Source organism: Pelecanus crispus, chromosome 1, assembly GCF_030463565.1.
Source record: "Pelecanus crispus isolate bPelCri1 chromosome 1, bPelCri1.pri, whole genome shotgun sequence".
Classification (NCBI taxonomy): Eukaryota; Metazoa; Chordata; class Aves; order Pelecaniformes; family Pelecanidae; genus Pelecanus; species Pelecanus crispus.
The window spans coordinates 81,543,291-81,566,192 of NC_134643.1; the positions used below are offsets into that span (position 1 = coordinate 81,543,291).

At 39.8% G+C, this 22,902-nt stretch overlaps 1 protein-coding gene across 1 annotated transcript; it reads left to right on the forward strand.

Moving 5' to 3' along the window:
• The first annotated feature begins 11 nt into the window (after window positions 1-11).
• On the forward strand, window positions 12-22,594 carry TTC38 (tetratricopeptide repeat domain 38). The gene is made up of 14 exons (XM_075717832.1): window positions 12-58; window positions 3,857-3,934; window positions 4,403-4,484; window positions 4,838-5,009; window positions 5,993-6,166; window positions 8,382-8,457; window positions 9,616-9,735; window positions 12,752-12,811; window positions 13,930-13,968; window positions 14,807-14,888; window positions 15,866-16,031; window positions 18,951-19,110; window positions 19,728-19,801; window positions 20,636-22,594. Exons 1-14 carry the CDS (start codon window positions 35-37, stop codon window positions 20,727-20,729), a joined length of 1,401 nt encoding a protein of 466 aa, XP_075573947.1. The 5' UTR covers window positions 12-34; the 3' UTR covers window positions 20,730-22,594.
• The last annotated feature ends 308 nt before the right edge of the window (window positions 22,595-22,902 follow it).

Consider the following 22,902-nt stretch of genomic DNA (forward strand, 5'->3'; position numbering starts at 1 on the left):
GCGGGCGACGGCAGCGGAGCCGCTCTGGGGAATCATGGCGTCGCTGAGGGACTGCAAGGTGAGGGCAGGTCTGAGGTGGAGCGGGACGGCCAGGCGCCCCGTCTTCCCGCCCGGCCTGGCTCGGCCGCAGCGACCGAGCGCACAGGGGCGGCGGGTGTGCGCCCTTCGGGCGGGCGGTGTCCTCCCGTGTGGCCTTGGGGGGGCCCCGGGCCCCCCCGAGAGCCGGGCTGGGAGCGGGGGCTGTGGCGGGCGGGGAGCTGAGCCGAGCCGAGCCGGCTGAGGCTGGCGGGAGGGCGCGGAGAGCCAGCCCCGGTGCGGTGAGGCCTCTGTTGGAGCTCATCTCCCTTAACCCCCCCAGTGACCTTACGCTCAGGGTGGGTTTCAGGTGGAGTGAGGCTGCTTGTTGGGATCTGAAAACGGGGACGAGTCGCTGCACCCTTCCCTCTCACGGGGGAAGCAGACTCGTGTGTGAACATCTCTGGGTCTTGTTCATAGTGCAGACTGGTTCCACAGGCACTCACCTGCCCTTTCTGGGGGTGTCAAAAGCGGGTCAGGCCGCCTTCTGACTCTAAACTAGCTTCAAATCCAAGGGTTCAAAATCTGTCTGCAGGAGCTAGTTAGCAATGCTTTCTTCCCAATGAAGTTCATCTGTCACTCCTCTTGTTTCTTGGTTAATTAGGCAGGGGGAGGTTAAAAAAAGCAGTCTTGAAGATCTTCTGAGAGTGTTGTAGGTTCATGAGCGCCAGAGCGCTGGAGAGCTGCCACTCCAGTAATAGAGGGTGTGCTAACAGCAACCCGCAAAGAGCAGTGATTCCTCAGAGCCAGCTGGGATTCTAGCAGGAAGAAAAATACAAATAAACAGTCAGCAGATCCTGTGACTAAACTCATCTTAAAGCAGGAGAAAGGGCAAGGCTTTGGTCTCGCCAGGAAGTAGTGAGAAGAGCCAAGGCCATGGCACTCTCCTCCAAGAAGCATCACAGAGAAGAGTCTCTTCTGGAGTTAGGAAGGTTGTGGGAAAGTTAGGAAGGTTGTGGGTAATTAGTATAACAGAATTCAAAAGCAGCCTCTGTGGAAATGGGATGTGGTAATTGTTTTACAAACTCTCCAGACTGATTTTTACCTACTCGCACTCCCTTTCTCATGGATTTCTTCAGCCATAGTCTGATACCTCAGTACAGACAAGCCCCGAGACATGAGTGTCCCAAGTAGTCTGGGCAGGACTACTTGTGTGTGACCCAGAGGACAAGGGATGCTGGCTCTTCTGTGCTCCCCATAGCTCTTTGGTTCTTGGTTGCAAGCAACAGTTTAGGTTTAGGGCAGATTTTTATGTCTTTTAGGAGTCAGCCGCTGTTACGGGGTGGTTCTTCCCTGCAGTCCTGGCACACTAACAGGAGTAGTAGTGGCATACGTGATGTGATGCAGCCTTGCTGCCATCCTCCCTTTGCCAGAGTGGGAGTCTTCCAGTGAGGGGTGAGTTACTTGGGCTGTAGCCTTGGCAGAGCAGAGGCTTTCTAGAGTGGATGGAAACAGCATGTAGCTCAACTAGATCAGCAGCGTCCTTAGTGAAGGCTGGCCTTTTTTTACTAATTCTAGTTCTGCTGTTTTTTCTCATGCTTTTGCACAGACGTTTTCATTCCAATGAATCCTAGTATTAACAATCTCCTCAGAATGGGATGACACTTTCTACTTTGCAAGTACTGGGAGCTGCTTGAAACTGAGCTTGTTTTTGACAACTGATGAGGAAAGTGGTTTGTGGCCTGTTTTGCAGGGCACCTTGAAAGGTAGCCTGTAAGTAGCAGGCCTAACTTTGCTCCCCTCTTGACTTTCTCTTTACGTTGTTTCTGGATATAGGATGGATTGTAAAGAAAATTTGTAATTTTACATTCCGGTCTAGTCTTTCAGGCTTGTAATTGAACACGCAAGTGCTTGAGCTGCTGGAATGTGGGCCTTTAATCCAATCACAGTGGCAATGCTTTAGGATACTGTTAGCAAAGACGTCTTTGCCTGGTTACTTAAAATTTTTGACAGTTGGGTCATTAGAACCAGGAAATACCTGTCGTGGTTTAGCCCCAGCCAGCAACTAAGCACCACGCAGCCGCTCGCTCACTCCCCCTACCCCGATGGGATGGGGGAGAGGATCGGAGGAGTAAGAGTGAGAAACACTCCTGGGTTGAGATAAGAACAGTTTAATAATTGAAATAAAGTAAAATGGTAAAGCTAATAGTAACAGTATAATAATGATAATAATAATAATGATACACGAAGCAAGTGATGCACAATGCAATTGCTCACCACCCACCGACCGCTACTCAGACAGTTCCCGAGCAGCGATCGCTGCTCCCTGGCCACCCCCCCCCCCCCAGTTTATATACTGAGCATGACGTCATATGGTATGGAATAGCCCTTTGGTCAGTTTGGATCAACTATTCTGGCTGTGCCCCCTCCCAGTTTCTTGTGTGCCTGGCAGAGCATGGGAAGCTGAAAAGTCCTTGACTAGCATAAGCAGTACTCAGCAACAACTAAAACATCAGCATGTTATCAACATTCTTCTCCTACTAAATCCAAAACACAGCACTATGCCTGCTACTAGGAAGAAAATTAACTCTATCCCAGCCGAAACGAGGACAATACCCTAAAGTGTAAAATGAGACGAACTAAATTCTTGCAGCATCCCCCACTAGGACGAGTCTGAATTGGCTTGCCCCAGGTCTTTTTTTATGTCTATCCTGTGTGTTCTGTGTACTGGAATAAAAGTGATTCTGAAGTGATTGAGGTGGCTCCTCAAATGTGTGTATACTTAAGCAAGAATATATATGGTGTGCTGAATGTAAGTCTGTGCTTGAGAAGCCAATGGCAGTGATGGGTGCAGTATAGGAATACTGAATGGAGAGTGATTGGTAGAAATAAACCCAAATGTTATTAAAAAATATATGAATAGGTTGCCAAAGGAAGCGCCTCAGCTTGTGAGGTGACAGGCTTTGTGGTTTTGTGGCCATCCTGTGTGGGGGAAAAGGCCTGCAAGCAACTAGAGATTACATGCCTGTTTGCTGTAGCCACCCACATGAATAAGTTAGGCGTTTTGAAATAGGCATTGGATTTTTCCATGTTGTTGCCTGAGTTACTTAAGAGAGCAGTCATGGAGACAACCATGAACCAGGGTGCTATAGCTGCTGCAGCTTAATTCCACCATCGAGTAAACTGCACATCTGCCTAATAAACTCTTTTCATTCTCCAGCAGCTAGCCAGGAGATGTAGCACCTCAGTCAGTATTACATAGCTTGGTAAGAAACTATGGCAGCCTTATTCTCTTTTGCATTTTAGCTTTATCAAATGCCTGTGTCCTTCCTTTTTGTAAGGCTCGTGTACAAGTCTGTGGCCCAAATTCTTTGTTGGCTGAACTCCAGTGACTTGGTGGATTTGCTCTGTCAGGCTGTTTGGCCTACAAGTTACTTAAGGTATTGATTTTGGTTATAAAAAACCCAGGGTTTTATTTTACCATGTCTACTTCACATGAGGCGTGTCTGCAGCAGAGGGCCTAGCCAAAAGTTGGGCTGTAATGAATTAAGAATGGGTCTCATTATGAGATGCGTAACCCATTAATATCTTCTATTACACTTTATAATTTGTTGCTGCTTTATTCCCGCTGTCAATCCAAACTTACTGAGTCTTCAGATATGACTACAATGGCACAAAAGGTTTGTGTACCTGCTCATGGTGTCGTTCCAGCTTTTCTCTTATTTTTAAAAAAAAGCATAGTTGATGAAAATATCAGAACACCATCAATTTGAAAATCTATTGGCTTAGTCTGGAAAACAAATGTGCAAAATGAGCAGGTTTGTATTTGTTTGTTCTGCAGGCCTGGCAGGATGCTGGACTTGTCCTGTCCACTACTAGCAATGAAGCCTGTAAACTCTTTGATGCTGTGCTGACCCAGGTATGACCAAAAAGTGTAAGAAAACATGACTTGAAGGGACTCATGCATGAAACAGTCTTTGCTATAGTTGGTGTTTAAATTTCTTACCAGCTGGGAGAGCCTCGTAATCAGGCTGCTACAGGAGTTCAGCCATTAGCAGGCAGCAGAAAACCCTTGTAGCAGAGGGCTATGCCAGATGCTGCAGCTGTGGGGAAAACTTCAGCCAGTGTGCTCATTGTACTTGGCGCAGGAGAATCAATCAGTCAACATAAACCACACAGAAATCCATGGCTATTGTTTCTGTTGGTGGCCAAACTACCTTAAAGAAAACAGTTTTTCTGTTTTCCTACTACACTAGCCCTATCTGAATCCAAAGTTTGTCTTTTACTCATTTGTCTTGCTTACTTTTGGATTTTGCACATGTGGAAGAACTAAAAGAAGCCCAATATTATTGGGTATTCCTTGACCCTCTCTCTCTTTCTCTTACAGTATGCAACCTGGACCAATAATGAAAGCCTGGGAGGTATTGAGGGGTGTCTCTCGAAGTTAAAAGCAGCAGATCCAAATTTTAGTAAGCATAATCTTTAATTCTTAGCATGGAAAGTGCTGTATAATACCTTGTGTCTTGGTGTTTAACTTACTTTGTTTAGGCAAGTGGGAAGTGTTGGGTTGTAGAATTCTGTAAAACTTTGGAGTCTATAGCAGGCTGGGATGGTTTTGTGTGGTTTCTTTCCTTTTCATTTCAAGTCTTTTTAAATGGCTATCATGAAAAGCCTGTAAAAACTTCAGGTTTATGAGACTTTCTGGACCCCTGTGAGCACAAGTCTCGTTTCAAACAAGCAAACAACTCTGTCTCATGTTTATGTAGAGGTGAATTACCTGCAATGCTGTACAGCTGAAGTTGTAATGTGCTATTTTCCGTAGCAATGGGACATGTCATTGCTAATGGTTTGGAGCTCATTGGCACTGGAAGTTCAGTGCGGCTTAACAAAGAGCTGGACAGTGCAATGAGAACGATGATGACGCTTTCAAAATCACAGCCATTGACTGAGCGGGAGAAGCTTCACGTATCAGCACTGGACATGTTTGCCAGTGGGTAAGTCCACTGTCATCCCATTTAAAGGATTGTGAAGAGTTTTAGCCACCACAGGTGAAAGAGGTAGTTGGTCGTAGTGTTGCCTGACATTAGCTGACATCTAACAAAGGATCAGGGTGAGATGTCAGTTATTGTTCTTGAATTTATCTCTCCAAACTGTAAGTGCCATGACTATTTAGTGAGCAACACCATAGGAGGGGAAGTGCTCTACCGCCACTGCTTCATATCATTAAGCACTCCATGTTTTAAATCTGTCATAGATCCATCAGTGGAATATATGGTTTAGAACTAGGAAACTAAATATTTAACTACAGTAAGGTCCAATATAATGTAACGCAGACTTGGATGCACAAAAGCAAAGCTACAAACAGGCTTTTCTTCTCTCTGTTGTCCCCCTGCGTCAAAAACTATTTCCTCCGTAAAACAGGGAGATAGCAGAGTGTCAGAAGTGCTGTAGAGGCTCACCGTTGCATTCAATATGATGAATTTATGTGCACTGCAGAAAGTATGGGTTAATGATTCACTTCATTATTTGTTTGTCAAACAGGTGAGCATGGATTTACCTCACATACTTCTTAGCAAAAGTAAATAGGAAGCTTCTGAAACTCTGTTACTATGGGTTTGATTCCCACTAGAGGAGAGGGAAGGTGTCTTTGTGCATGTGAAGTTACATTAGTTATGGTACAAGCTGTTCAACCCTGTAGGAGAATCTTTAGATTTATGGTTTAAGCTTGTTTCATTTTCCTTGTATGTTACAGTGACTTGTTCTAACCCAAGGACATTTCTTTCAAAAGATTTCCCAGAAGGTGCTCAGTGAAGATAATTATTACTTTAAAAAAGACTAAGAAATTCCTTCACAGAAAAAAAAAAAATCATTTGATGTTGAATTTTCTGTTTTTTCAGAATAGAATGAGTTTAGAACTAACAGTAGAGGCAGGTATGCGTGCCTTCTCTCAGCAATCAAAATAATCTTTTCTTTCTAGCTACCTTCCAAAAGCTTGTCATTTATGGGAACAGGTTCTGCAGAGCCACCCAACTGACCTGCTAGCCCTCAAATTTTCCCAGGACACTTATTTCTACCTGGGATATCAGATACAGATGCGAGATTCTGTGGCTCGGGTTTATCCTTTCTGGACGCCTGATATTCCACTAAGCAGGTGGGTCATGCTTCATTGTGAAAATTGCTCTTTATCTGGTGTGCATGTACTTTGTGGGCTTTTTTTAAGTTCAGACACATCTAAATAGCAGGATCTGTTGGACACAAACATGTAGACAAAGTTAAGGGCTTAGAAGTGAATCAAATGTGATCACAGCTAGATCATATATCCTGTATCCATGTTGACACTGTGTTGAGGGTTTTTTCTTAAGTGAGCTGTGGCTTAAATTAGTAAATTTTGCTGTCAAATATGGCACGTGGCATGTAACAAACAAGATAAAATCATGTCCTCACTGAGGGCAGTAGCAAAACTCCTTTGGGCTTTCATGGGTCCAGTTTTTTACTTGGGGCTCACATTGTGGGTGGTAGAGCACATCAGTTGGAAGAAAGAAAGAAGTTGTAACTTGGAATACTGAAGTGTAGTTCTGAAATAAAACTTAGGGATATACCATAACAGCTGGTGCAGCAAAGACTGACAGGAAGGCAGAATTTTTTAAAAGTTTCTTTAGTTCAGTCCTGAAAGTTTTGGTTTCCCAAAGTTAATTCAGAATAATCTGAATCTATTGACAAGCGAATAGCTAATAAAAACTAACTTGGGATAATTCTTAAAATTTTTTTAAGACCTGTTAAATTATTTGAAAACTTTATGTAAAAATTAACATTAAATTGTAAGTCAAGATGTACATTTAGAGATAGGTGAATTGGCAATCCACAGGCAACCATAACTTTCTGAATATTTTATGAATGTTGCTGTAGATCCATGCACTGTACCTCCATATCCAGCACAATCTTTTCTCCTTTTTTTCTTCCACAAACAGTGCAGGGAATACAGACTGAATTCTAACATAATAGTGAAGCTAACTGAGGTACTCCACAATCTCATGGCACAGAGGATAGTGTCAGGAGTCTAATTTTTCCAGCTGTGTTACTGCAACTCAGAAAAATCTAAAGTCCATAATCCTATGATATGCTGGTTTCATTTGTTGGGGAAGTAAGACGACTTAGCAGTTTTGACTGCATTTTTATAAACTTTTCTAGACGCGATGCTACAAAAGTGCAAGTTGTTATCCACTTAATTGTAAAGCAACAGGAAACACCCATATGCCAAGCATTTCTTGAAGTATAAAAACCTGACAAGTACCCCTTGTCCTCAAACTTACAGGCATGTGGAGTTACACGAGAATTGATATGTTGGCCAGGAAAAAAACAAATCAACTTTTATTCATCTTGATGCGTGAAGTAAGTCAGTTGCAACATACCTCACACGTTTTAGTAGTTCCTTTGCCTCAGGAGTTTAAAACCAAAACCCCAACAGATACACTGAGAAGCAGAAACATACCCTGTGGTATTTTGCAATCTACAAATCTGCAAATAGAACAGCAGTTAATCATAGAATCGTTTAGGTTGGAAAAGACCTTTAAGATCACGAGTCCAGCCGTTAACCTAGCACTGCCAAGTCCAGCACTAAACCATGTCCCTAAGCACCACATCTACATGTCTTTTAAGTACCTCCAGGGATGGGGACTCAACCACTTCCCTGGGCAGCCTGTTCCAGTACTTCACAAGCCTTTCCGTGAAGAATTTTTTCCTAATATCCAGTCTAAACATCCCCTGGTGCAACTTGAGGCCATTTCCTCTTTTCCTATGGCTTGATAAATATGTCTTAAAATGACTGCATCAGGTATGTGTGTAAAAGCATATAGCAACCCTAATTTTCCTTTATGTTGGGCCTTTATGGCTTAATGGGGATGTTTTACAACCAGTTTTAAAGGGCCACTTCACATGAAAGTGCTCACCTATAGTTTTGTGGGCACTGGAGCAAGTGCAGAAGGCTATGCTCATATGTTGCTTTTGAGATAACTTTGGTGGCAGCACTGTCTTGCTTCTAGCCCTCCAATTCTGCATCTTGCAACTGTTATGGAGATCAGCAGGTTGTTCTGTGCAACTCTTAATTTTAGCTTATCTAAAGATGTAAATGTCAGTTCTCAAAACGCCAGTGATGTGCATCTTGTTACTGTTTCCCATGCTGGTGTCTCTGGGCCTCTCATTTCCTGTGGGAACTAGCTAGTTGTTCTGTGTTCTGCAAGCTTGAACCCTCATTGTAACTTGCGTTGTAAGGACTGTTTTGAGTTAAATGCTATTTCTATTAGGTTTTTCAGTCCTAGCTTAAATCTAGTTCTAAATGGATGATGTACTGTTTTTGCCCTTTTGCTTAGCTACGTTAAGGGCTACTACTCTTTTGGACTCATGGAAACAAACTTTTTCGATCGTGCTGAGGAGCTTGCCCGTGAGGTAAACTGCCTGTTATTCGTGCTAAAAGGTTTTAGAATTCTTAAACCTGGTCCCTGCCTCTGGGTGGTGGTTTGCGCAAATGCCATGAACTGACTCTCTCCATCTCCGTTGTTAGTAGAAGTAGCAAAGAGATAAAGCTCAACATGGAAATGCTCATAGAGTTTCATAAGAGACTACTGATAACTATTCCATAGAAAGATTCCCCCATCTACGCCATACCATGGCAGTTTCATCTCAACTGTATTTCCTTCACTTGCTTATGAATGTGCCTTGTCAGATGGTGTCAGAACACCTGTATAAAATCCATATATTATCCCATCTGCTGTTTCCCCCATGTATAATTGGCTGTTTACTCCTATTAAAGAATGCTGGATTTGTTTGATGTAATCTGCTCTTGACAGTCGATCCTGTTTGGGTTCCCTCTCCCTTTTTTCCCAGATGCTTCTTCCTTGTTTATTGGACAACTAACTCTACAATGTTCCTGGGGATCAATATTAGGCGGCCTGTTTTCTTTCTATGAAGACAGTAATTATACTTGACTTTCTCTAGTTCTCAGGATTATCCCTGTCCTCCAGGAGTCTCAGATACGGCTAATTTCTAATTGGTGTTTTTGCCAAACTTCTGTTACATCAAATTGCTGAAAGTGACAACAAAGACTAAACATTAACATTTAACATTTATGAGGTTAATGATTAACCTCGCAAAATGCCTAAAACCTAGTGGGAGTTGTTGGAGCAAGAAAGAGGAATTTGCTGAGTACTCAGAGCTGGCCATGTTTCTGAAGAAGAAATGATTACCTGCAAGGCAGTATGTCATGGAATATATCGTGCCTATGCATGTAATTCTTTCATGGCTGATATTGATGCATGTCTGTGAAATAAAACATCATTTGATAATCTTCATTAAACCCTGCATATTGAAGTGTTTTGCAGGTGTTCATCTTTGTGTAGTAGAAGCTGGGAAATTAAGTCAGCCAATAAACTTTTTCTTCCTTTTCTGTCCCAGTCACTTCCTGGCTGTGGTTAGTTGGAACAGTACAGGGATGTACTTAACATGCAGCAAGTAAAAAGTAGTCTCTTGTTTCTATATCAGCAGTGATAAATACTATTATTTGCAAGTTTGCAAGCTTCATCATGTTTTCCCTTTTTTCACTCATAGGCTTTGGCTATAAATCGGACAGATGCGTGGTCTGTTCATACTATAGCTCACATAAATGAAATGAAAGCAGAGGTGAAGAAAGGGTTAGAATTTATGAAGGAAACGGAATCCAACTGGAAGGTAAACATTCTTGTAGCATCTCTGAAAAAGCCTCTTCTAGGTCTTCTTTATCTCCTCCAGCCAAGTTCTTGATTCCTCTGTATGCAATTCCTTCCTATCTGCATACGTGTTATAAGCAATGAAAATTTTACATATTAGACAAAACTGTCACTTGAGGTGCTGTTACTATCCATGCTGCTTTTGAAGCAAGAGGCAGAAAAAAATGGCATATTATGAGGGACACATACTGTAGACCACTTTAAGCCATTATTACTGTGACTGCTGAGATCATACAAACACCAAACATGTCAGTAGGCCGGGATTCACACAGTCTATCCTCTCACATTGCCTTACTTTAGCTAGGAATATTGTAATAAATACTGCTTTTCAACAAGTGTGTGGTTTGAACATGCATGTGTACACAAACCTACCCCCTGTTTTCTTTTTCCTGGTGGAGCTGATCAGGTATTTTACATCTTATAAAGACATGGCCGTTGCGGCCAGGTGAAACATCAGATGTGAAAATTGTGATTAATTGATATGTGATTTATATGGGATTATATTTTATTTGTTGTATGGTTTATAAAAGTAAAGTGACCAGTGATATTTTCACAGGCTTTTTGCTTAGACTGAGATGAGCACTGAGAGTCAGTTGAGGAACCTGGTTAAACCTCTTCAGGAGAACCTAAGATGATGTGTGAAATGACACAGTCAAATCAGACATTTTAGAAGACTCAAAATATTTGTTTGCTTCTGGATAGGGAAGGATTTTTAAAGGTCAACTGTAAAGACAAGCTAAATGATGCTTTTGTCTCTCTTCTAGTGTACTGAAGTTACTTTATATATCCAACAAATTTGAATATCTCTCAGAGTATTGAACAGCTTAATTAGTCATAAAGTAAGTGCTGTAAGTGAAGCTTAGTTTTTATTTGTGTTGGACAGCACATGTTTTCCCAATGATTTAAGTGTCATATTCAGAGTGGGTGAGGTTTGAATTTGTTAGAACCCGCAAGAGTCCACCTTAGAGTCATCTGAGCTGACCATTCCACCTCACCCAAAGAGCAGGGCTGGATAATGAGGCTAGAAGGGCTGTTTAATTTGCACTTGTTTTTTTTAAGTTAATCATTCAGATACCGAGCTTGGAAGTGCAGGCAGAAAACCCTTGGGGTTCGTATCTGTCATTTCTCAGAGAGCGTTGTGTCCTTTGATCTATTAGTTTTAATGAAACAGTGATGCAGGGGGCTGACAGTTTGGGTGATGCCTTAAAAACCCCCAATCACTGACTTTTGGATCATGGGTGGTTTTTTTTTTTTTTGAACCCTTTCTTAAAATAGTTGCATGCCTCTGTCATTTATAACCTTTATCCAACTCAAAGAAAGTGCAAGATCAGTAAGTAGAATTGTCTGATGTACCTTTGTGCCTGACCAAGTACAGTTAAGATTTATAACAGCTGACATTGTCATAATGATAATATGTATAATCACTTCTTTTGTGCAATATTTTTTATCTTAGCTTTTGCGAACAGTTAAAACACAAGTGCATGAAAAAAGAAGCAGGTCTCTCTAAGGGCTTTAATAAAGTTGCTTGTATTTTGCCTGGTGATTTGAAATTCTTAATTTTTATTTAATGACCAGGATCATCTACCTGTACTGCCACAGTATTTGGGCTCCTCCTCTACAAGAGCGGTAAAGATTTGGTACAGGTTTTCTTTACAGAGTACTTTATTTTTCTTTTTTTGTTTCTCCACCCCCCCAAAAAAAGCAGATGCCATTTGTTTTATATTTCAGCACAAAATCAAAAGGGGCAAATTGTCTTACCAGAGGAGACCTCTCTGCCAGTGCTGTTTATTATTAAATAGGAATGGTTTTTCTTGTGAGTTGCTGGAATGAGTTCCCATAGCCTGCTTTTATTTATTTAGTAACCTGCAAGCCCATTTCTCCTTTAGCAATTTAATCTCATTCAGAACTCAAAATCAGTAGCAGAAAAATGGGTTTGTTTTATTCAGTGAGATAATCCCATGTTCTTGTTTTTTCATTTGGAATGGTAGTATGGTATTAAACTTGATATTATCATGTTTATGCCAAGCACTTAATTACTTCAGTTGCTCAGGTTTGGTTTGTGATTTAATATTAAACAAGTAAAGATTACCAGAATGTTTATCTTAGCAGTATAAAGTTCTGATACTCACTGGGAACCTTTGTGCTTCCTGAAAGTGGGTGTTAGAGTTTTCACCATGAAAATGAAGATGCTTTTTCGACTTGTGAGAACATAGTTTAACTACAGCACTGGGAGAGGATGGGAGGAGAGGGAGGAACCTTTCTGGTATTTTAATTTTCACCAAAGGATTATGGAGTTTTATTCTTGTTTGTCTATTCTCAATGCACTCACAAAAGTGAACTGTAATGACATTGTCTTGAAGTGCAGGCTAGGGAAGAGTATTTGAAGTTCTGGTGCTAGCTGAAAAGGGCAGTGCAAAGTTGGTACAGTCCAGCAAACATTCATCTCATCTGATGAACTGCAAATATGTTTGGTATCTAGTGCAGCTTCTGTAGTCCATAGTAAAACATATGTTTAAGAAGTGATTCCTCTCTGTCTGAGCTGGATCTCTAGACGGGTGGGATGAATGGCCTTCATAAGGTGAGTATATCTCTCCACTATTTATCCAGGTTACTTTTGACAAGACGCCTGAATCTTAGATGAGACAAATCTTACGCTTGTTATAGAGGTGGGGTTTTTTTCATAAGGAAAAAAAAAAAGTGCTGCCGAAGGGTGAATTCTGAAGCATCCAATTGAAATTCTTCTCTGGAAGATGACGTGGGGGAAACCTTGTTTTTTGAGGTGTCTCCCTGAATAGCTGCAAGGAGCAAATGTATCAAATGAGAAGGTATCCTAGCCAGCTGACTTAAAGTTTTTGTCTCTTCTGTCTCAAAGTACTCAGTTTTGCTGAAGAAGGAAACGGAAATCTGACTAGATATGTATAAGTGGGAAGTTATTTTGTGAATAATATTTTCTCTTCTTTCTTTCTTTTTTTCCCCAGAACAGTGATATGCTTGCTTGCCATAATTACTGGCACTGGGCTTTATACTTTATTGAAAAGGTATGAGATATTTTCATTTAGGTGTTTTATGGTCCAGATAGGTCATTCATCTAATGCTATTTAAAAGGCAGACCTAACACTTGTAGGGTTTTTTCCAGCTATTTAAAGGGATGTTTTTATAAAATAGCACAATGACATTTTTACAAGCTAGTCCTTTATTACAATTATTTTGAGAAGTTTTAATCACATTGGTTAAAGCTCCAGGATCTTTGTTAGAATGTTGAAAAATTGCTGCGAGATCATTGCATGTTTGAAGATCAAGTAGTCTCACTCCTTACACTTGGCACAGCTATTTGTTAGGAAGATGAACTTGAATCTCTAATTTTCAGACAAAAATTAGCCAAAATTCTCTTCAAAGTCAATACTAACTTGCTGGCCCAAAAATTTGCTGACTATGAGAAAGAGGCAGTGAGCTCTAAATTTGTTCACCATTGTTATTAATTATTAATGTCACTAATTCTTATTATTGGAACACTTTAAAAATGGTTGCAATTTTACCCAACCTGTCAGGTTGCAATGCGGAATTTCCTTGGATTTAATAATGCTTAGCACTTACGGGGTTCAGTTCAGCAGGGAGACAAATGTGATGCCATTGAGAAGGCAGTGTACTTGAAAACAGAGCAACTTGCGTTCAGTATTATTAACATAGAAGGAGCATAATTCTCGGTAGTAGTCTAAGAGGTTGTTTATTTTGCCACCTTCTATCTATACAACTTTTTTGTAGCCTGCTTAAAATTATTTTTCTTCCTACCTCTGCATACACGATAGGATGCACTAATTTTTGCAAAGATTCCTGAAAGGAACAATAGAATGAGAAGGTAATACCTTGTCTTTCTCCCTCATGTGTAACTTACACCAGTGTTGGTAGCTACTATTAAATGAAACCTAGACATACTGATTATTTTGCCTAGTAAATCCTGGTTTAACTTGGGCTCCATCCTTTCTTTTAAGGTTTCTTTTAAGGTTACTTTGACTCAGTTTGTTCTGATCAAGTCATGAGGCAGTTGTGAAGTAATATTATGGCATCTATTAACTGTATGTCTGTTTTTGGTTACTACCAGTCGCTTTTGGTTACTGAATCTGAATGTTAATCATGCAGTCCTCGTTTGCTTTTACAGGGTGACTATGAGGCTGCTTTGACAATTTATGACAACTATGTGAGTAGGGGCCTTTTTTCCTTTACTGAGAATGCGCTTAAGACTGTGATATGTGCTTTCTTCCTTCTGTATGAGATTGAAACCTATCAGTGTGCCATATATGTATACATATTACTTACATCTGTTGTAACAGTTTTTTAGGGAAACTGTTCCTTGACTGGTAAAATGCCCAAAAAACTCGTGTGTTGTGTAGTTCAAGTGTTTCTTACACTTGTACTTCAAAGAGCTACAATGGCACTGTTGGTACTGTTTTCCATTCTGTTCATGTTTCCTATTCATGCTCTGTAGGTCTAAATGCTCCTGCAGAAAAAAGCTTTTTAAAAAAGGACGTAAGATAATTTTCCTATGAAGTCAAGTTACCTTTACAAAGAACTTGTTTTCCATGTTAGCTACTAAGTCAACAAAAGCATGTCTTTTCATTCTTAGTTAATTTATTATAGTTCTTTACCCTCTGGATTTCAAAACAATCTTTGCAAGTAAGCAATATCAAACTAGATAGGATAACATATCTTTGTAAGGATCATAAAAATAATGCAAGCATTAAGAAAGCTGCTGGGCAGACTTCTATCTACTAACCTTGGCAAAGTGAAGTAATATTTATGGCGCTATTTTGGAGTTTAACTTCATAACAGGAAAAACAACACAAGTGAAGCAATGTAAGTGTCATTGCAAATTGCTGTGTTCAGGAAAGATGCCGTTAGGGCTATTACAAAGTGGGTATTTTTGAATGAATAAGAAGATAGAAAATTAATTCTGTACTGTGAAAATAAGTTTGATTATCTGAGTAAGTTCCCACTAGCACATCAGTTGGGCAGCTTATGAATACCTGTGACTACAGATTGCTCCCCGGTGTCTGTCAAGTGGAAGCATGCTGGATGTAGTAGATAGCAGTTCGATGCTCTACAGGCTTCATCTGGAAGGTAGGACATCCACCTGCCATTCTTTTTCAAAACTGTAAGGGGAACGGTTTTCTTTTTCCCTCCCCCCTTCTCCTGCCTTGCATGTTGGAAAAGTATTTAAAGATACTTATGGAGCAAGCTTGGTCAGTGTTACAGAAGAAATCTTCTGTTACAGAAGAAAATTCTGCTTTTGAGAAAAGCCTAAATGTGAAATTCATAATAATGCTGATAACCTTTATTCTTCCCAAGTGTGGGTTTGTTGGTTTTTGTTTTTTTTTTTTTTTTCCCCCTGTGCCAGTATGGTATTTCATTCAGTTCAAGCTAGCATAGGTCACAGGCTTCTTTTCTGACAAATTCACTTCCATTGTCCCCGGAGATTTGAGGCTGAACAATCAAGCACATACACCTCTCAAAAGCTGTAGAGCTTCCTTGAAGTAAGTTTCAAGTTAGAGACTTAACTTTCTATTTTGATACTGACTAAAATAGCTAGTACATGTATGTTAGCCTGTGGCTTTTGTGTACTCTCTTAACTCAGTGGCATTTCTCCTTAACTTTTTTAAGCTAGTGTTTATACACTAGAGTTCATGAAAGGGGAGACGGATGGATGGGAGGATGGATGTTATTTTCACAGTATTCTGATATAACACCAATGATGCATTGGGTTTGTGAAATCCATGTTATCACTTTGTATAATTTGATCGCTGCAGACAGTTCATTATGAACATGATCTCCAAGAAGACATGAGCAATCTCATAATAAAGCCAGAACCTCACATAATGCAATCTAGAGTATGGGTGATAAATTACTGACAGTCAATAAATTCTTTGCCCAAATACAGCAGGCTGCAGCTGAGCATTACTGTATAAATTTTGCCACATCAGGGAATGTTTTCCTGAGTTTAGTAGGAACGTTATTTATGCTGGGTGACTGAAAATATATTGCAAAGTCATGCTTTTGCATGTGGTATTTTTATTGAGAAAAATATTTTTTATTCTTAGGTGTAAAGATTGGAGACAGGTGGAACAACATTCTCAAGCTTACAAAGAAGCACACCAAAGATCACATTCTTCTCTTCAATGATGTACACATCTTGATGTCCTCACTTGGAGCCAAAGACCACAAAACTACTGATGAGCTTTTAACAACTCTTCAGGAGCTTGCCAAGTAAGTAAGTGAACTAAAGTATTGTATTTAATAAATATTTTGTCCTCTGAACTTCAGGGTGGTAATGTCTCTGGCTTGCTGAAGCACTACAACACACTCCTCTCTGCTTTAGCATGTCACTCAGGCATGTCTGGTTTAAGTAGGCCAATCTCCAGTTAGGAGATCCCTATTATTTATTTTTTGAGTTAATTTCTAGAGGGTTTCTAATCTTGGTAAGCAGAAATCTCTTATGTTTGAGGTCATGGACACTAACTGAACAGTTGCTGCATATTTCCTTTCAATAGGTTCACACTAAGCTATGTTACATACAATGAATAAAGTATTTCACCTGTATATTAGTAAGGGCATTCTACAATGTATGTCAGCTATCTATAGTGGTTCTTTTTTGCTCTGGTTTAAAAGGTTCTTTAATAATAGAGCATCAGTTCATAGTGATATTCTAATAGTTACTGTTTGATGTGTTGTGAAGTACCTCTGCAGGAAATCGAATTTCAAGTACTGCTGAAATAATAATAGAGAATGTTTTGCTTTCAAATTAAATTATTTGAAAAATTTGAATATTTAAGTATTTAATCTAAACAATGTTTTTTCCATGTTCCCTTATGTATTAAATAACTGTATATTACCTCGATTTTTTTTAAGGGGTTGATATATAGATGCTTTAAATGCAATTTCTGTCCCCCGACTACACCCTGTTTTTCCTCTGTTACAGCATCTGTTGCTTCCCTTGCCTTAAAAAAGAAGGAAAGAGAAGCTGAAATTGTCACTATTTGTTCCTGACTATAATACCCATCAATCAAAGATAATAAAAAATAAATTTAATTTTTAAGAATACTTACAGAAACAAATAACTGTCAAATCAAGCCTAAGCATGTCTGATTTGACTAAAGTAGGAAATGGTGAAGATCTTTTAAGTAAGTGTATAAATATATGTAAGTATATGTAAACTATATAAAACTGCACATGCATACCACTTCAGGGAAGCTTTAATGAACATCTGCTACTTACCCTTTCACCCAGTGCTTCCTTTTGCCTATGTGTTCCACCTTTTGTAGTAATACAGCTGTACATTTTTAGCTGTAGTTTGAAGTATTATAAAGCTTAATTTTATTATTTGAGAAAGCAGACTGTGAAAGGAAGGGATTATATTAATGATTCGATTAATGGATTAATTTGTGTTTATCACAAATACGTAATAGCTAAACAATACCTAAGATGTGTTTTGTATGTGTTAAAAAAGCAATCATAAAACTTTGGCACAAACAACAGTCATTCTTGGCTTTTCATTAATATTTTTCCCTAGACTTTGCAATTTAAAGTTGACAAGAATTTTTTTTGTAAAATTTCCATGGTGCTCTCTGATGATTGGTATCACATGCTTATTTTCATGGGTGGACATGTTAGTTAATGCAGGGGGTATGTTCTTCATGAATCAATACTTCAGATCCCTGCTCACTGCAGGGGGGTTGGGCTCGATGATCTCTCAAGGTCCCTTCCAACCCAAAGCATTCTATGATTCTATGATTCTATGATCAGGTACAAGAGAAAGGAAAAAAAAAATTCAGTCTTCCTCTGTGCATTTTCTCAGAGAGCTGGAACAAATGTTGAAATGAAGAATTGTTTCATCATTTTCATCACTGACTATCTCAAACTACTTACTTAAAATGCACATCTGTTGTGCACTTCTAACTTTCCAGGACGCCATATTTTGTTTAAGGAACGATAAACACATTGTGCAACGCTGCATACTGAAAAATCAACACTGACCTAATGGAAGAAATGGGAAATCTGTAATACTGGCTCAAGAAGGAAAGCACAGAGTATGCTCTGTGTTTGGTAAATTTAAGGTACTAGTGTCGGAGTGAGACTCTCAGTTGTCGTTGTAAGCACTCAAAAGAGAAGCCAGTGACTAAGGTTCCTCAATGTTAAAGATTTAATTGGAAAATTTACAGAAAAACCTGTTCTAAACACTAGATAGAATTTATAGCATTGAACTGTGCACTGTATTCTCAGGAATAATTTATATTGCTTGGGATAGAAAGCCCTTCTCTCCTCATATTGCCAGGCAACCTCTGGGCACTGAAATGGCACTACCTCCGAGGCCTGATGACTGTCAGCTTTTTCTGTAGCAGTGGAAAAACACAATTCCACATTGTCACATGCAGGTATTGCCTGTAGGCTGAAGAGCTACAGTTTGGTTACTTGTTTTTTGGGGGTTTTTGGGGTGTGGGTTTTTTTTTTTTATTGTCAAGGATGCCTGGTAGAATGTACATGTTCTTCTGCAGGCATATTGTGATGCTATATGTCTCTTCCACTCTTAGATGGGTTAAGATACAAGCACTAAAAAAGGAAAAAAAAAGCTTAAGAGGTAGCTAAAATCTATTGCTGTTTGTGGGCCTAAAAGCAGTCTGTCATGGTTAGAATAAAAGAGCAGACTTTGAGAGCTGTCATTGGGCATACAGTTTGTATTGCAAAGATGGCAAGGCACTGTGCTGTGTGGCGAGCTGTTTTGCAAGCTAGTAAATTTGGAGCTGTGTACAAGGGACTGATTAGCAGTTCTGGCAGAGATGAGGGACAGTCAAAGAACTAGCAGTTGGATGTTCTGGTGAGATCATCAGAAGAGAAACTGTGAAGTTTTCTCACTTTTCTAGCCAAAACTGTTCATTGCAAAGGCAAGGAGGGGTTTGGCTTCTGCCTTTTGTGGATATATTCAGAAAAATGAAAACTGATTGATTGATGAGTAACAAAAAGGTGAAAGTAATGTAACCACACCAAAAGATATTATCTAAATAAAGTACCTGAAACATCAGGCTTTGTACAGTAGAAAAAAATTCTGTCTGCAGGTAGTGACAGACTGGCACTGAAATATGCATATTTGTAATTTGACTTATGGGAGTTAACCACTTTCTCATTCTGCAGAGCACCTTGTGAAGACCATGAGCTTTCCCTGGCTCCTAGTTTGGGGTTGCCACTGTGCCAGGCTTTTGTAGAGTTTGAAAATGGAAATTGCGACAAAGCTGTAGACCTGCTGTACCCAATCCGTTATCAGCTAATCCAACTAGGAGGCAGTAATGCTCAGGTAAAGGAGACCAATAACAGACTTTTTGATGTGACTTAATCTGCTTTCAGTAGCATCCATTAGGCACTTACGTTATTAACAACACTTCATTCTTAGAAAGTGAAAAGCTAAACTGTGCTTGTGACTGAATCCTGTTTGCAAACACTTATTAGCAGTGTTAGCTATGTAATTTTTCTGATATGTTGTCGTGGTTTAGCCCCAGCCAGCAGCTAAGCACCACGCAGCCGCTTGCTCACTCCCCTTGCCCCCATGGGATGAGGGAGAGAATCGGAGGAGTAAGAGTGAGAAAACTTCTAGGGTTGAGATAAGAACAGTTTAACAATTGAAAAGAAAGTAAAATAGTAATGGTAATAATAACAATGTAATAATAATAATAATATACAGAGCAAGTGATCAGTGATCAGTGTGTTATCAACATTATTCTCATACTAAATCCAAATCATAGCACTATGCCTGCTACTAGGAAGAAAATTAACTCTATTCCAGCCAAAACCAGGATATATGTTTCCTTTTTCAGTGGTTTTAATGCTTTGGTAAACAAGACGTTGTAACCAGCCATACTTTATAAGTTACTTATTACTTTGCATTTTTGCTGACTTTTTTTTTTTTTTTTTCAGAGAGATGTTTTCAGCCAGTTATTGATCCATGCTGCTTTAAACTCTAAATCACAAGCCAAACAAAACCTTGCAAGGTGAGTATTTTTCCTGATAAGTATTTGTGGAAGTAGTACTGTTACTAAAAGTAAGAAGCAGTGACTATACTCAAACCAATAAATTAAGGCTAAAACTATATGCAAGTATTTCTGTTAAATGTAACAACATTTAACTAGGATAAAAAGTACAATAGCTTCCAATTCCAAAAGTACACTCTTGCAGTCTTGATGAATGATCTGAATTCGTTCAAGGATGGTTGATTTTTCAAATGGTTCCATCTTAAAATGTGGCCTCCTGCCTGTTGATAAGTGTACTTAACGGACTGCTAAACTTCTGTGAACTGCTGAAAATCAAATCTGTCCTAATGATGACATACATCTGCTTTATTGGGAAATAAGATTTGCAGAATCTGATATGTGAACTTAACCTTAGTACAAATCACAAGAGCCTTGTTTGGTAGAAATCATAGATGTTGCTTATTCACCCATATTGAGTTCTGCTGAAATGTATTGACTGGGTCTGCCTGTGCACTTAAAAGAGTGGATCCTTGGGACAGTATGAAGCCTTGCCTGTTCCCCTCCTGAGGTCTCTTTCGAAACATAAAAATTAGATACACTATCAAAGTGATTCTTCTGTGCATTCTGATCTCTGGGTGCTCATTTTCAGTCTCTGTCAGTGCTGAAAACAATGCTGTTCTGCCTAAACTTACTGCCAAAGCCAAATGTTTCCAATAAAGGAAATCTGCACCTCAAGAGCAGGTCTTTGTCTGCTGTTTTCCTCCTCTTACAAGGACACTGCTGGTGATCTTACAGGAAAACTAATGATGTACTCATGACCTTCCTGTTTCTCTCCTACCTTTTCTCCTTTCTCAGGTGCCTCCTGAGAGAACGTGATGAGATAAGACCAAATTCACCAATGACGGAACGACTTATTAGGAAGGCAGCAGCCGTTCATTCAGTGGCATAAGTCTTTCCTCTGTGCTTCAGCTAAAATAGCAATAAGCTTACGAATTAAAGTCTGGGTGCAGGGAGTGGAGGGGTGCTATGCTGTAAACCATGCTAGAGATTCACAGTAGGTAAGAGTACCCTATGAGTCAGAGATCTGACGATGATTTCCTTAAAAAATATATACAGCTGTAGCATTTCGGGAGGTTGTATCTTAGATGATTTCACAAGGAAAGAAGATAACCTGCTGATAATGCACAGCTTTCTGAAGCATCCTGGGACATTGCTTTTCTGGTATATTTTCCTGAAAGTTCCCTCTGACTCTGATTATATGCAGTACAGTAAGAGTGCCTGGATTTCAGTCATTCATTGGCCCAATTTGTTACTTCGTTAATATGTTAAATAATCAGTAAACTGCTCAGGTAATTCAAATGGACCTTTTAAACACAGCTAATAGGAAAGTACGGGGCCAGAGCCAATACAGGCATAAACTGAATTCCGTATCAAGCTTCCAGTCAGTTCAGGCATGAGTCACAGACTCTGGCATTACAGATCTGTTTGCATGCAGGATCTCTTTCCAGGTGTGTATTTTTAAACTCCCTCTCATAAAATGTTAAAGTTTTTCCTTTCAATGTAGCACATTAGAGCTTTCTGAAATTACTGTGTGAAAGAAACCAGGCAAGAGGGATAATAGCTGACTGCGACTATTCTTACATGGGTACTCCCTTGGCACTTTTAAATCTTTCAGAAAAAAAGAAAAAAGCCTGCATTTCAGCTAAAACAGTACCATCTCTGAATGATAGTTTGGACTGGCGTCTTTGTGCTTACCTGAGCTTTTGGAAAGTCAGCCCTTGCTACCGTCTCAATAGCACAAGTCCCTACACATTAGCAAAGTAGAGTTTAAAACCAGCGTTAAAGTGCACACTTTATAGAGGTATCTCAGAGCATGTGAAGACTGGAAGGGAGCTTCCATCACAGAAAGAGAGCTAAGGGGAACTGACACAAAGCGCTGTCCCGGCACAAGTGATGTGACAAGCTTTGGTGCTGCAAATGAGGCACGGTATGAGCCACGGACCTCTGTGAAGTTCCGGTGCCTCTGGATTCCTGCAGCATAGCAGAGGTAACAGGTTGCCTTGCACTAGTAATCCAGAAATTCCTAATGAAGGGAAAGATGATACTTCAAACCGAAAGAGAACTGTTGCCTCTTCTTCTTCCCGAACAGAAATGCCACGCTCCTGAACTGCCCGAGCTCTGGCTTTGGTATCACATCTGCATGCCTGCCTCTGCTTCCTGTCCAGCTTGGGCTATTCCCCATGTCCCGCAGCAGCCCCATCCCACGTACAGTTTACTTTTGACCTAAAAAAGCGCTTTCACAGCTGGCCATGCACTGCCCCTGGAGTTCCTGCATAGAGGAATAAGATGGGGAAGTGCCTTGCTGCCACCCTTCTTCCCTAGCCCTCACTTGAGGAAAAAATAGTTTATTTTCAAATCAATGATAATTTGTGAAACCAGATAAGGGTATTGCATGCTTGCCTGCAGCCTTTTGAATCCTTCAGACAGTTGTAGTTCCCTGTTCTTCAGCTTCATCACTGCTTTGTCTGTCCGGCCATGACTGTGATTGGCTCACTCTGTGCTAAAGTTATACATGATTTTTACTATTATTTTTAATCAGTGCATTTCAAGCAATGACGTTAGATAACTTCTTACTCAAGGAATATAACAAATCTTATTAGGGAAAAAAAGCCTGAGAAATCTGCTGGCTGGCTATGAAGTGTGTAGTTTATGTGATTCCTTGCTACACAAATGTAAGAATATTTGTAGTACTTTTGATATAATGTGATTGAGAATTTTGTCTGCTTTACATAAATAAATTCAAAGATGTGCTCAGTTGAGCAGCAACTATATGACTTCTTTGCATGTATGGATGAAGCTTTTAAATAGGTTATTCAGCTTAATTTCATAAACCTGTAACAGTATGCGTCCTCTTTGCTTCCATGACCGTGACTAGACACTTTTTCATTCAACTAGTACTACACATTTTGCCCATAAATGAGAACTTCTGGTTTTCTGCCTTACTTTCCCCTTATTTTTATCTGAAATACTCGAACCATTCTGTCTTGCTTTGCCATGCCATGCTGAATCATTTTCGATTACTGTTATGGAAAATAATTAACAAGCAGGTAGCTCAGTGGGAA